Source organism: Gopherus flavomarginatus, chromosome 8, assembly GCF_025201925.1.
Source record: "Gopherus flavomarginatus isolate rGopFla2 chromosome 8, rGopFla2.mat.asm, whole genome shotgun sequence".
In the NCBI taxonomy this organism is placed as follows: domain Eukaryota; kingdom Metazoa; phylum Chordata; order Testudines; family Testudinidae; genus Gopherus; species Gopherus flavomarginatus.
Genome location: NC_066624.1, coordinates 87,632,482 through 87,645,723, shown reverse-complemented (window position 1 = coordinate 87,645,723; position 13,242 = coordinate 87,632,482). Strand labels below are relative to the sequence as shown.

At 41.8% G+C, this 13,242-nt stretch overlaps 1 protein-coding gene across 1 annotated transcript; it reads right to left on the bottom strand.

The window, feature by feature from the left end:
• Window positions 1-8,426: 8,426 nt before the first annotated feature.
• Window positions 8,427-12,979, bottom strand: SUCNR1 (succinate receptor 1). The gene is made up of 2 exons (XM_050966098.1): window positions 12,921-12,979; window positions 8,427-10,103 (listed from the first exon to the last, which is right to left on the bottom strand). Exons 1-2 carry the CDS (start codon window positions 12,921-12,923, stop codon window positions 9,117-9,119), a joined length of 990 nt encoding a protein of 329 aa, XP_050822055.1. The 5' UTR covers window positions 12,924-12,979; the 3' UTR covers window positions 8,427-9,116.
• Between the last annotated feature and the right edge of the window lie 263 nt (window positions 12,980-13,242).

Here is a 13,242-nt window from a genome sequence, read left to right as displayed (position 1 = left end):
CGAAAATAACATTTTAGATTATGACATGCACAATCCTCAAGTGAAAATTGTTTAGTTATGGGACAGAAATTAAAATCTTACCTTTGAATTGCATTATGGCCCTGCATCAACAGGTGCCAGGCAACATTACATGCGCTGTATAGATAGTTGAGAGTACTTTTACTGCTGTTGAACTTTGTGTTCCTTAATACTGTGTAAACAAATGAAGTCCACATCCTGTTTTAAAAACCATCTGAATACATCAGATACAGTCTACACCAGCACCTTTCCTGGAGTTGGTTTTTATTGGTAATTCATACTAGCAACAATAACAACAAAAATCTTCAATGTTACCTAAGCCGCCTGGCAAAGCCTGGCCTTGTATCAACAGTTCTGCAGCTTCATGTTGGAGTCTGTCTATGAAGTTTTTTTGTTGAAGAATTGCCACTTTCAGATCTGTTATTGAGTGATCAGAGGGATTGAAGTGTTATCCTACTGGTTTTTGAATGTTATGATTCCCAATGTCAGATTTGTGTCCATTAATTTGCAAACTGGATACCATCAGATTAGACCTGAATAAGGACTGGGAGTGGCTGGGTCATTACAAAACCTAAACCTAATTTTCCCATTACTAATTCTCTCTACTGTTACTCACAACTCCTTGTCAACTGTCTGTAATGGGCCACTCTCTTACCACTTCAAAAGTTATTTTTCCTCCCTTAGTATCCTGCTGTTAATTGATTTATCTCATTAGACTGGCCTCATACTTGGTAAAGCAACCAAGAGGCTGTGTGGGCACTCTTCATTTAGTTTAAACCAGGGCTAATTCTGTTTAGGAATCTCTTCAAGATGAACTGAAATAAGAGTAAAAAAGAACAGGAGTACTTGTGGAGCCTTAGAGACTAACAAATTTATTTGAGTATAAGCTTTCCCACTTCATCGGATGCATGCTTATGCTCAAATAAATTTGTTAGTCTCTAAGGTGCCACAAGTACGCCTGTTCTTTTTGTCAGATACAGACTAACACGGCTGCTACTCTGAAACAAGAGTGTCCATGCAAGGGTTTGGAGTGGCTTAACTAAACCAAGGCAAGTTTATGTGTGGACAAACCTTTAGGACCTAGTTCTGTGGGTTACTTATTGCCTCAGTTACAGCTAAGTGAATTCAACTCCCACGGAAAGAGATGATTTTTGGGAAAGTTGGAGGAATAGCGTTGAGAGCACTCAGCCGCTTGCAGGAAAACATCTCAGAACAAACCATCTTTTGCAAGACATGTGAAAGCCCAGATTAAATTAAAGTCTCGTGAGAAGTTGTACACGTGGTGTGCTTAGATTTTATTGCTGGACTAGTCAGGAGGAGAAGTGTAAAAACCTTTATTTAAACCAAGTGTCTTTCCTAACTGAAGCTAATACCTTTGTTATATTTAAACATAGGGATGCCCAGAGGGTGGGCAAGTGAGGCAATTTGCCCCAGGCCCCGGGCTTTGCAAGGGCCTCCCATGAGCATTTTTCAGGGCCCCTGGAGCGGGGTCCTTCACTCGCTTCTGGGGACCATGAAAACTCTCACGGGTCCCGGGTCCCAAGAGCTTCTTCCGTTCTGGGTCTTTGGCAGCCGGGGGTGGTCCTTCCGGCCCGGGGCAGAAGGACCCCCTGCTGCCGAATTACTGCTGAAGCGGGACCTGCCACTGAAGTGCTGGGTCTTCGGCGGTAATTCGGCGGCGAGGGGGGTCCCCGCTGTGGGTCTTCGGGGCACTTCGGCAGCGGGTCCCGGAGCAGAAGGACACCCTCCGCTAAATTACCGCTGAAGCAGGCGACCCTCGACGCCGAAGACCCCAGGCCCTTTGAATCCTCTGGGTGGCCCTGTTAAAACAAGTTACATCTAAGCCTGAACCTAACATTTGAGTGTTTTCCTTCTATGAAAGCCCCTTTTTAAATGGATAAATACCTATTTTAAAATGTAACATTTAACCATTATATTGGATATTTTACATATAAACCCTTGTCCTTTGGTCTGAACATGTTTTATGTCAAGATCCAGACTCAAGTGAATAATGGCTGCTTAGTTTTAAGTACTGTGGTGTTTAAAAAAACAGGAAGCATTGATAACGAAAGCAGGCTTATCTGTATCAATGCTAGCAGGCAGTGCTGCCATAGTTCATATGATGAATCTTTTTCCTCACTGACAAAGTGGTATGAGATTTATGCAGATTTGTTACAAACCCAATGGGTGTCAACACTGAAGTTTTATGCACAAAACAAACTAGTGTAGAAATGGAGGTTTGATGCACATTATTCATTTCCAATAAAAACCTGTTTGGCTTAGAGTGTAAATATTGTAGGATATTGCAGTGAACACTTAATATTCAGTTTACAGGGGCTATGCTAAAAACATGCATTTTGCTTTTGTTTTAATGAACTCTTTCAAATATGGCAAACACACCTGCCACCTATAAAATCATTCATACCTAGAATGGGAAGGAAGGATCGGTGATACACCCTAGAAAACTTACTGAAGGGGGAAAATCTCCTGCCCTGGCTGGAGCTGGACTAAATTTCGTCTTTAATATCTATGCTCCTTGTTATTGATCTCATTCTGCTGTAGAAGTCAATTTTCTTTTGATGATATTGAAAAAGCTACTACATTAGCAGATTGCAGAATGGAAATTACTATCTCACTTGCAAGGGAGTATCAACTTCAGCTAGAGTTTGTTATGAACGAGGTCTGTGCAAAATTCAAGTTATTTTTCCACAGTGTGTTTTGCAGATAACAATTGTGAAAGAATTTCCTTCTTACCAGCCTTTCCTCTTCTCTTTGCCTGTCTACTGCAGATTCTCAAAGTGTGTTTTTGTGGCATCTAGTAAAAAGGGTTATCTATAAACAGGAATGATTATCTACCTCACAGGCTTGTTGCAAGGCTTAAATCATGCTTCTAAATGAGTTGAAATTGTTAGATGAAGTTTACTTTGTAACTTTTCTGCAAAAGAAACTAGTTGTTCAAGAACACTATTTAAATGAATATGAATGAATAAAGCATGGAGTTTTTGTCCAGAGATGTCTACTACCACTCTTTCCCCCAAAAATTATACTCTATGGCAGGTGCTGGTGGAGAATGGGTGAAAACAGTTTCATGATCCCGCTGAACTTCAAACCAAATAGCTCAGTTCAATGTACAGGGTTGATGGTTGGACAATTTGCTGTTCTCATACTTAACAGGGCATTGCAGGTGAGATCCTGTGCTGGTGTAAATTAGCATTTAGACCCATTGAAAATCTGATCTGAAATATTCAAATGTGTCGAATAGGTGACAAAGGCAGAGATCTCAGCTAATATTGTTCAAATGTACTTCATATTCAATACATTTCAATTTTCATGCTGAGTTATTCAGTTTACAGGATTGTACTGTGTTCTGAGAAATGCAGATGTCATGAAGCTGTGGGCAGGGGCGGCTCCAGGCCCCGTGTGCTTGAGGTGGCAGGCATGCCTGCAGGAGGTCCGCCATAGCCGCGGGACCAGTGGACCCACCGCAGACAAGCCGCCAAAGGCAGACTGCCTTCTGTGCTTGGGGTGGCAAAATGCCTAGAGCCGCCCCTGGCTGTGGGAACGTGCATATTAAAAGCAAAACACTGAACAGGTTTTTGAACTTTATGTACTGAATGTTTTATTATCAGGCAGTTATGAAACATATTTAAAAAATTCACGAACTATATCAGATGACAAAATAAAATAAATTTTGGGCCATATCTTGACATGCTTACTTATTGGAGTGTCACTCGAGGAATAATACAATAAGGATTTAACTCGTCTTGCATAACAACTATTACAGCCCCAATGCTTTATGGGTCCACAACTATCAACAGCTAGATGCCATGTCCTAAATCAGGCCATTTAGTTCCCAGCATGAACCACCTTTTTATGTACAGTACTTCATTATCCTGTGGAATGCATTGAAGTGAAGTCTGGCTTGAAATTTGGACTTCTGTAGCCCAAGTCAGGTATCAGATAATACCTGGGCTCCAAAAGCAAGGTTCTCCATTTTTCAGTTATTCAACAAATACAAACACACACAAAAGATAATTTATTATAAAACTATTGAGCCCATCCCGGGATGCACCAACTCTCTCCTCCTCACCACCAGTTCAATCAAGAATTGAAAGTGGCCCAGCCACTTAGGCCTGGTCTACACTACGCTTTTAAACCAAATTTAGTAGCGTTAAACTGACTTAACCCTGCACCTGTCCACACAACGAGGCCCTTTATATCGATCTTTAAACCAGTTTCTGTACTCCTCCCCAACGAGAGGAGTAGCGCTGAAATTGGTATTACCATGTCGGATTAGGGTTAGTATGGCCACAAATCGACGGTATTGGCCTCCGGGCGGTATCCCACAGTGTACCACTGTGACTGCTCTGAAAAACCATCTGAACTCGGATGCACTGGCCAGGTAGACAGGAAAAGCTCCGCTAACTTTTAAATTTCATTTCCTGTTTGGCCAGCGTGGAGAGCTCACCAGCACAGATGACCACGGAGAGCTCATCAGCACAGGTAACAATGCAGTCTCCTGAGAATCGAAAAAGAGCTCCAGCATGGACCACACGGGAGGTACTGGATCTGATCGCTATATGGGAAGAGGATTCTGTGCTAACAGAACTCCGTTCCAAAAGATGAAATGAAAAAACATTTGAAAAAATTTCCAAGGCCATGATGCAGAAAGGCCATACCAGGAACACAGTACAGTGCTGTGTGAAAGTTAAGGAGCTCAGACAAGCCTACCAGAAAACCAAAGAAGCAAATGGAAGGTCTGGGGCAGGGCCGAAAACATGCCACTTCTACGCTGAGCTGCATGTAAGTCTAGGGGGGTCCACCACCAGTACCTCACCCCTGTCCGTGGATTCCGAGGTGAGGGTGGTTATCTCAGCCATGGCTGAGGATTCTGCAGATGGGGAAGATGAGGAGAAGGAAGAGGAGCACGAGCTTGCAGAGAGCACACAGCACTCCGTTCTCCCCAACAGCCAGGAGCTTTTTCTCACCCCGATGGAATTACCCTCCCAGCCCTCCCAAGCCACTATCCCACACAATGAAGCCATGGAAGGGACCTTTGATGAGTGTACCTTTGTAAATATAAAACATGGTTTAAAAGCAAGAGTTTTTTAATGATTGATTTGCCCTGAGGACTTGGGATGCATTCGGGGCCAGTACAGTTATTGGAAAGGTTTGTTAACATGTCTGGGGTTGGAGTGAAAATCCTCCAGGGACATCTCCATGAAGCTCTCCTGGAGGTACTCGAAAAGCCTTTGCACAAGGTTTCTGGGCAAGGCAGCCTTATTCCGTCCACCATGGTAGGACACTTGACCACGCCATGCATGTAGCAAGTAATCTGGTATTATTGCATGACAAAGCCTAGCTGTGTATGATCCCGGTGATTGCTGGCATTCAAGCAACATCCGTTCTTTATCTCGTTGTGTTATCCTCAGGAGAGTGATATCGTTCATGGTAACCTGGTTGAAATTCAGGAATTTAATTAAGGGGACAGAGATGGCCATTCCTACTGGCTTGTTTGCCTGTTGCTTAAAAGAAATCCTTCCTTGCAGGTAGCCAAGTGTGTGTGGGGAGGTGATTAGCGCTGAGCTTTTATACGTTTTGCTAGCAGTGATCTTCCATGATACCAGCCACGTGGTAGAGGGAGGGGTAAAGCGATCATCCCAGAGAATTGGATGAGGGGGTCGGTTTCTGCTGCTGCATGTTAACAGGAAAGAAGCAGCACTGAAAGGGATTTGCTTGGTATTTGGGAAAGGAGGGCACTGTGTATATGAAGGCTGCAGAAGCCGAAAGACAATGGCTTACCATGGCTGCACGCAAGCTGAATTCTGCTGCCCAGACCTGCGTCTATGAGATCTCTAACACCAGAGCTGCAGGCTCTCAATATTAAGATGCAAAATGCGACCTTGTAGTGAAATCACATGTGCTATGTAAGATGAATAGCGTTGTTCACCGTGAAAGAGTATAAGCATTGTTCTGTAAAATGTATCTTTTTAAATACTTCTCTCCCTTTTTTCCCTCCCTCATGCAGCTGCAAATTTCTCAAGCCTCTCTACTCCATCCCGAAGTCTATCTCAGATAAGGCAGCAGAAAAAAAAGACGCGAGATGAAATGTTCTCGGAAATCATGGAAGTGACCCGCAATGAAAGAGCTCATCTGAATGAGTGGAAGGATGTGGTATCAAATTACAAGAAAGATGCCAGTGAATGTGAGGACAGGAGGCACGCTCGAGATGAGAGGTGGCAGCAGGAAGATCAGAGGTTTAGGCAGGAAGATCAGCGGTGGCGGGATGCAATATTGGGGCTGCTGCGTGATCAAACTGACATGCTCCGGCATCTGGTGGTGCTTCAGGAACAGTAGCAGGATCACAGGGTGCCGCTGCAGCCCCTGTGTAACCACCCTCACCCCTTACCATGTTCTATATCCTCCTCACCCAGATGTGTAAGAAAGCGTGGGGGAAGGCTCTGTGCACCTGCCCACTCCAACCTCATGGACAGCCTAACCAAAAGGCTGTCATTACTTTGAAATTATTTTAGTGGCCTTTTCCTTCCCTCCTATCCTCCTCCCAAACCACACCCTGGCTACCTTGTCAGTTCTCTCCCTCTTTTTATAATGAATTAATAAAGAATACATGATTTTTAAATGATAGTGACTTTATTTCCTTGAGCAAGCTGTAATCAAAGCTGGAGAGTGGGTTGCTTACAGGGAATGAGTCAATCGGGGGGGGGGTCATCAATGGGAAACAAACACAACAGTCAGACCATACCCTGGCCAGTGATGAAACTGGTTTTCAAAGCTTCTCTGATGCACACCGCTTCCTGGTGTGCTCTTCTAATCACCCTGGTGTCTGGCTGCACGTAATCAGCGGCCAGATGATTTACCTCAGCCTCCCACCCCGCCATAAATGTCTCCCCCTTACTCTCACAGAGATTGTGGAGCACACAGCAAGCAGCAATAACAATGGGGACATTGGTTTGGCTGAGGTCTGAGCGAGTCAGTAATGTGCGCCAGCATGCCTTTAAATGGCCAAATGCACATTCTACCACCATTCTGCACTTGCTCAGCCTGTAGTTGAACAGTTCCTGACTACTGTCCAGGCTGCCTGTGTATGGCTTCATGAGCCATGGCATCAAGGGGTAGACTGGGTCCCCCAGGATAACTACAGGCATTTCAACATCCCCAACTGTTATTTTCTGGTCTGGGAAGTAATTCCCTTGCTGGAGCTATTTAAACAGAGTAGTGTTCCTGAAGATGCGAGCGTCATGAACCCTTCCTGGCCATCCCACGTGGATGTTGGTGAAACATCCCTTGTGATCCACCAGTTCTTGCAGCACCATTGAAAAGTACCCCTTGCAGTTTATGTACTGGGTGTTTGCGGTTTATGTACTGGGTTCCCTGGTGCTCCGATGCCAAGATAGGGATATGTGTTCCATCTATCGCCCTACCACAGTTAGGGAATCCCATTGTAGCAAAGCCATCTACTATGACCTGCACATTTCCCAGAGTCACTACCTTTCGTAGCAGCAGCTTAATGATTGCTTTGACTACTTGCATCACAGCAGCCCCCACAGTAGATTTTCCCACTCCAAATTGATTCCCGACTGACCAGTATCTGTCTGGCATTGCAAGCTTCCAGAGGGCTATTGCCACTCGCTTCTCATCTGTGAGAGCAGCTCTCATCTTGGTATTCTGGCACTTCAGGGCAGGGCAAAGCAAGTGACAAAGTTCCATGAAAGTGCCCTTACGCATGCGAAAGTTTCTCAGCCACTGGGAATCATCCCAAACCTGCAACACTATGTGGTCCCACCAGTCTGTGCTTGTTTCCCGGGCCCAAAATCGGCGTTCAATGGCTATAACCTGCCCCATTACCATCACATCTCCAAAGCGCAGGGGCTCGAGGTTTGAAAGAATTCTGTGTCCATGTCCTCATCGCTCTCGTTGCCACGCTGCCATAACCGCCTCCTCCTTGCCTGGTTTTGCAGGTCCTGGTTCAGCATAGACTGCACAATAATGCATGAAGTGTTTACAACTTCCACGATTGCTGTCTTGAACTCAGCAGGGTCTATGCTTGCCGTGGAATGGCGTTTGCACAGTTCACCCAGGAAAAAAGGCGCGAAATGGTTGTATGCTGCTTTCAGGGAGGGAGGGGTGAGGCTGTACCCAGAATGTACAGCAACAATGTTTTTTGCCCCATCAGGCACTGGGATCTCAACCCAGAATTCCAAGGGGCGGGGGAGACTGCAGGAACTATGGGATAGTTACCCACAGTGCAACTCTCCGGAAATCGATGCTAACCTCGGCACATGGACGCACACTGCCGAATTAATGTGCTTAGTGTGGCCGCATGCATTCGACTTTATACAATCTGTTTTAAAAAACCGGTTTATGTAAAATCGGAATAATCCCGTAGTGTAGACATACTCTTTCTGTAAAAGATGAATGGTCTCCAGTCACACAGAAACAGTGTGAAACAAGAACAAAGAAAGGCCATGGGATGAATGTTGAGTGTGGGGTCTAGTGCTGCTACACGTCACTGGTGCTTAAGGTCAGCCCTCTGTCAGTATGTGGAAGGTGTCTGCCAGGCCAGCTGAAAAGATAGTCTCTGTCCTCACTCACCTTGTCTTTAATATCCTGGGACTGATACAGCTACACCACCACTACATATAATCTCTGCCCTCTGACAGACACTATCAGGACATTAGATTTCCATTAAGTTAAAACTAAGGTGACCAGATGTCCCAATTTAAAGGGATAGTCCCATTTTTGGGGACTTTTTCTTATATAGGCACCTATTACCTCCCACCCCCTGTCCCATTTTTTCACTGTTGCTATCTGGTAATCCTAGTTAAAACAGACAAGTGCATCAATATTATATTCTTCTATCATATAGCAATACTTAGTCCAGTCCTGTGACTCTTATAACCAGCTATTGAAGCCAGTGAGAGTTTTGCCTGAATAAAGAGAGTAAAATCAGGTCTATTATGCAGTTGCTTAGTAATGGCTTCATTGTGTATGTACTAACCAAGCCTAAATGAAGCTAGCTACATAAGCCTTGCTATACAGCAGTAAATGCTGTCCCATAAACCAGGGTCCTTTATTCCTCAATGTGTTCCCGTGTCAGAGTGCTTTGTCGACACCTCATTTACTGTGGGTGTAAACCTTTTTAAGAGTTGTCTTACTTTAGTCATCAGCATCTCCCTGAAGTGATCACCCATTAGGAAATAAAAGACGGGGTTAATTACGCTATTTAAAAATGCAATAGGCCTTGTGATAATATAAATGGTGTTGATGATGTTCTGTGTGCACAGAGATAGCTTCCAGGATTCCATTCGGGAGGCAATTCTCACATTGCGCATTATGTGATATGGAGTAAAGAATAGTGAAAAGATAACCAGTGCTATGATGACTAAAGAAAGAGGTTTCTCAAGGTTCTGCGCAGCTGTGAGCTGCTCACTACGTTTCTTAAGAAAGATAACCATCTTCACATAAAAGAAGCACATAACACAAAGAGGGATTACAAACCCCAGAAGAGTCAGGCATATGCTATAGATCAGGTTCTTTGCTGGATCTCCAGAACTTGCATAATCTGTACATTGGTTATCACTAGCAGTATTTCTAGATCCTGTAAAGGTGATTATTGGCACCAGTTCAAGTATAACAAGGATCCATATGGCAACAGAGGAAACAACAGCTATCTTCCTCTTCTGTAGAAAATGGTCTCTGAAAGGATATTGCATGAGCATATAACGATCAATGCTGATAAAGGTAAGGAAAAGGATGCTTGTGTATAGGTTCACATGCAGCATGAACCTGTTGCTTTGGCACAACATGTTCCCGTATGTCCACTTTCCTTTGGAGTAGCTTGTCACCAACATTGGAAGTGTGCACAGAAACACAAAGTCTGATAGCGATAAGTTAAACAAGTAAATATTGCCACTTTTCCAAACTTTCAGGCAGAATACGTATCCAAAGACAACAATGCTGTTTCCAATTATGCCAAAAATGAACTCAATGGTATACATGGTAGAAAGATAATACTTTTGCAGGGTGTTATCCATCTCCAGGCAGTCGACTGTCTTATTCACATCCTGGGAAGTTAAAAAAGTAAAATCAATAGTAAGAATACAATGACAATTACAGTGCTATTCTATTTTTTCGTATCACAACTCAGATATTTCCAGCTCTGCAAAAAATGTGTCTTATAAAGACTTAAACTTTCTGTATCAAGGTCTTGGTATCAAAGAGATGTAAAAACACAATGATAAAAACATTCAGCTGAAATCCAGTAAGAATTCTGCCTCAGTAAGAAATTGAATGAGGACTTTGGGATTTTGTATGACAACATTTATTTTCCTGAGAGTCTTCCATAAGACAGAGCACAAAGGTGATTTTGATCCTTAGCGTCCATTATGCTACGAGTGTAAACTGAAAGCATTGTGTTATACTTACCCAGCACTGGGCTGGAGGGAGTGTGATCGGAGGGGGAAGAGAAAAAATACAAACAAGCAAAATCTGTCTCATAACAGCATTTTTTGGAAATCCTCTGCTTTTGTGCCTGTGGAGCTTTACTCCCACATCTTACTCACTGCTTACTAAGGCAGAAATCCCATCATTTCCAATGGGACCTTTGCCCAAGTAAGGAATGAAGTAGTAGTACAGGATTGAGCCATTGGTATGACTATGCTCTGAAGAAGTTTCTATTAGTCATGGTGGTTAAAAAAAAAAGGAAACAAACTTGTTTGTTAACCAATAGGAATATTTGCCATTTATGTATTCCCAGTAATAAACTAATAATAATCTTGTTTATCACAATTACATGGAAACAGTCTTATAGAGGAGATAATGTAGCTACAGCATGCACTGCAGTTTACATCTGTGTCTCTGATGCAATATTGAAGAAATGGAGATCTCAGTACTTGCAGTTTCATAGACCATAATATTATTTGTCTATTTTTCCCAAAACAAGCCAATGCTCAACAAATTAAATCCAAAGTTCACAAATGTTGGCAGACTCAGAGCCAGCTCCAAATCCCACTGAAGTCAAGGAAAAGACATTAGCTAATTTCAAATTCAGAATAAAATTAGTGAAATTTCAGTGGTGCAATCTGTAAACTTTCATCAATTCACAATTTTTGTAGCAAACATTTTACAAGTAAACCCCAGAGAATATTCAGCTCTCTGTATGGTGTATTATTATAATTATAATTAATTATTTGTATGACAGAGTGCCCAGGGTCCCATTTTGTCGAGTGCAGTGAAGCTGAGAGACAGTCCCTGTCCTGGAGAACTTTCAGCGTAGTATGTTTTCTGTATTTTAGCTAACATGTAACTATTTGATTGCTGCATGCTAAGGGAAATACTTTATTAAGGGAATATAAGCACACAATTTTGCTTATTCACTCACTTTGCAAAGCTGTACAAATACATTGTTCAGCACCCCTTTTTAGTGTAGGCCTATCTATAAATAATTACATTTACTATTTTAATTCCCTGATAATATAAATAACTCTAATAAGGCAAATTAACCAGGATTATTGAGAATGACATCCACAGTTTATTGCACCTTCTCTTTGGTTATTTAAATCAACTGCTTTATTATTCTCCTTTTTGATTTCAGAATAAAGTATATCATGATGGGCTAAAGAGCCCTTGTTAAAATTCCAGAGAGGACTGGGATACTTTGTCTCTGAAGCAGTTCACCCACCTCTCCCCAACAATATGCAAATTATCCCTTGGGCTCAAAAACACTGCTTTGCCTTTAAATGCAGTAGATTGCACCCGGTATCAACAAATCTGGGGGAAGGATGCTTTTATTTTCCCCAAATGACACAGGTTGATTATTGTGCTGTATCTTCAATGTACTCAATATATTTTTCAGGAACAAGTATAAACATTTCTACTAGAGTGTACTTAGTGACAGTTTGTTTGCCAAGCAGTTTTGCTTTCTTCATAGGTTACAGTTATGAAAATTTCTTTGTTTCTATTTATATGGGGAATTACATTAATAGATTCTCTAGTTCTTCACCCTTCCCTCCCTGCATGTCGACAAACACACACACCTGGTTTGTGGGGCTTATTACAGGCTATTTTTGTAGGAGTCCATTATTAAAATATTGGCAGCACATCACTGACAACATATGGTGGGAAAATGAAACATAAGGAAAATAGAAATTAGATAACAATTTAAGCTCAATTAACACTTCCTAAAAAGGGAAATTACACTGTCTCAAAATCTGCTATACATGAGTTCCTTAAGAAAGTTACATGCTCTTTCTCTGACATTCCTATTTTAACTGTTTTATATATTTATTGTTTATTTTGTCTAAAATATATAAAATCCATCACTGAATTATATGGGTAGCTGATAGCAAGGTACTCTATTGTGGCAAGAAACACTTCTTTTAAAGCTTTGAGATAAAATAGTCATATGAAACAAAAATGTATACCCAGATATCGTGTACAAATAGATTCTTGCAAAAATATTGATAGAATTGCCACAAGTTTTTGACTTTGATCAAAGCAACCCCAGATACTGCTTTTAGCTAGCCCTTGCAATTCAAACAATTAGGAACAAATGCAAACCTATTGTTTAAAAATAAAAACATTTAAGCAACTAGATCACTGCACACTATATAAACATTCACATTTTGAATGAAAAAAAATGTTAAAATATTGAAAGCCCCATTGTTCGGTATACATCCTGTTAACAGACTAATTGATCACCTTCAGAACAATATTCAGGGTACAGGTAACACAAAGGCAGAATTAAGTTGTTGTTTAGTTGTTTTTATATCGTTAGCCACATCTTTAAATTTAAATTTTTAACATTTTATCATAAGCTTTAAAGAGTATTACACTGTAACAGTTTAATATGAAAGTCTAACTCACTAAAGATTACAACTTACCATTTTGTGGAATGCGTACTGTCTTAGTTGACACTCCTTTAACTGTGACCAGATGAAAGCTTCTGGCTTACTAGAGTGCAACTGAACACAGTTGTCTCAGCTTATTTTGCATATCATGCAAAGGCGGTTAATTATTCAAGAGTACAGGGAAAATTGTCCGAGCTTGCTGTGTGGGAAGTTTCACTGAAGAGGAAAGTATTACAAAACTTATTCTGAGTCAACTAGAAAACTAATGAAATAATTCTTCTTTGCAGAGAGCTATTCAAATCTGACTGTACGTGCTACAGTAAGTAGTGAGAAATGTTCTGTTGTGCATATTTAT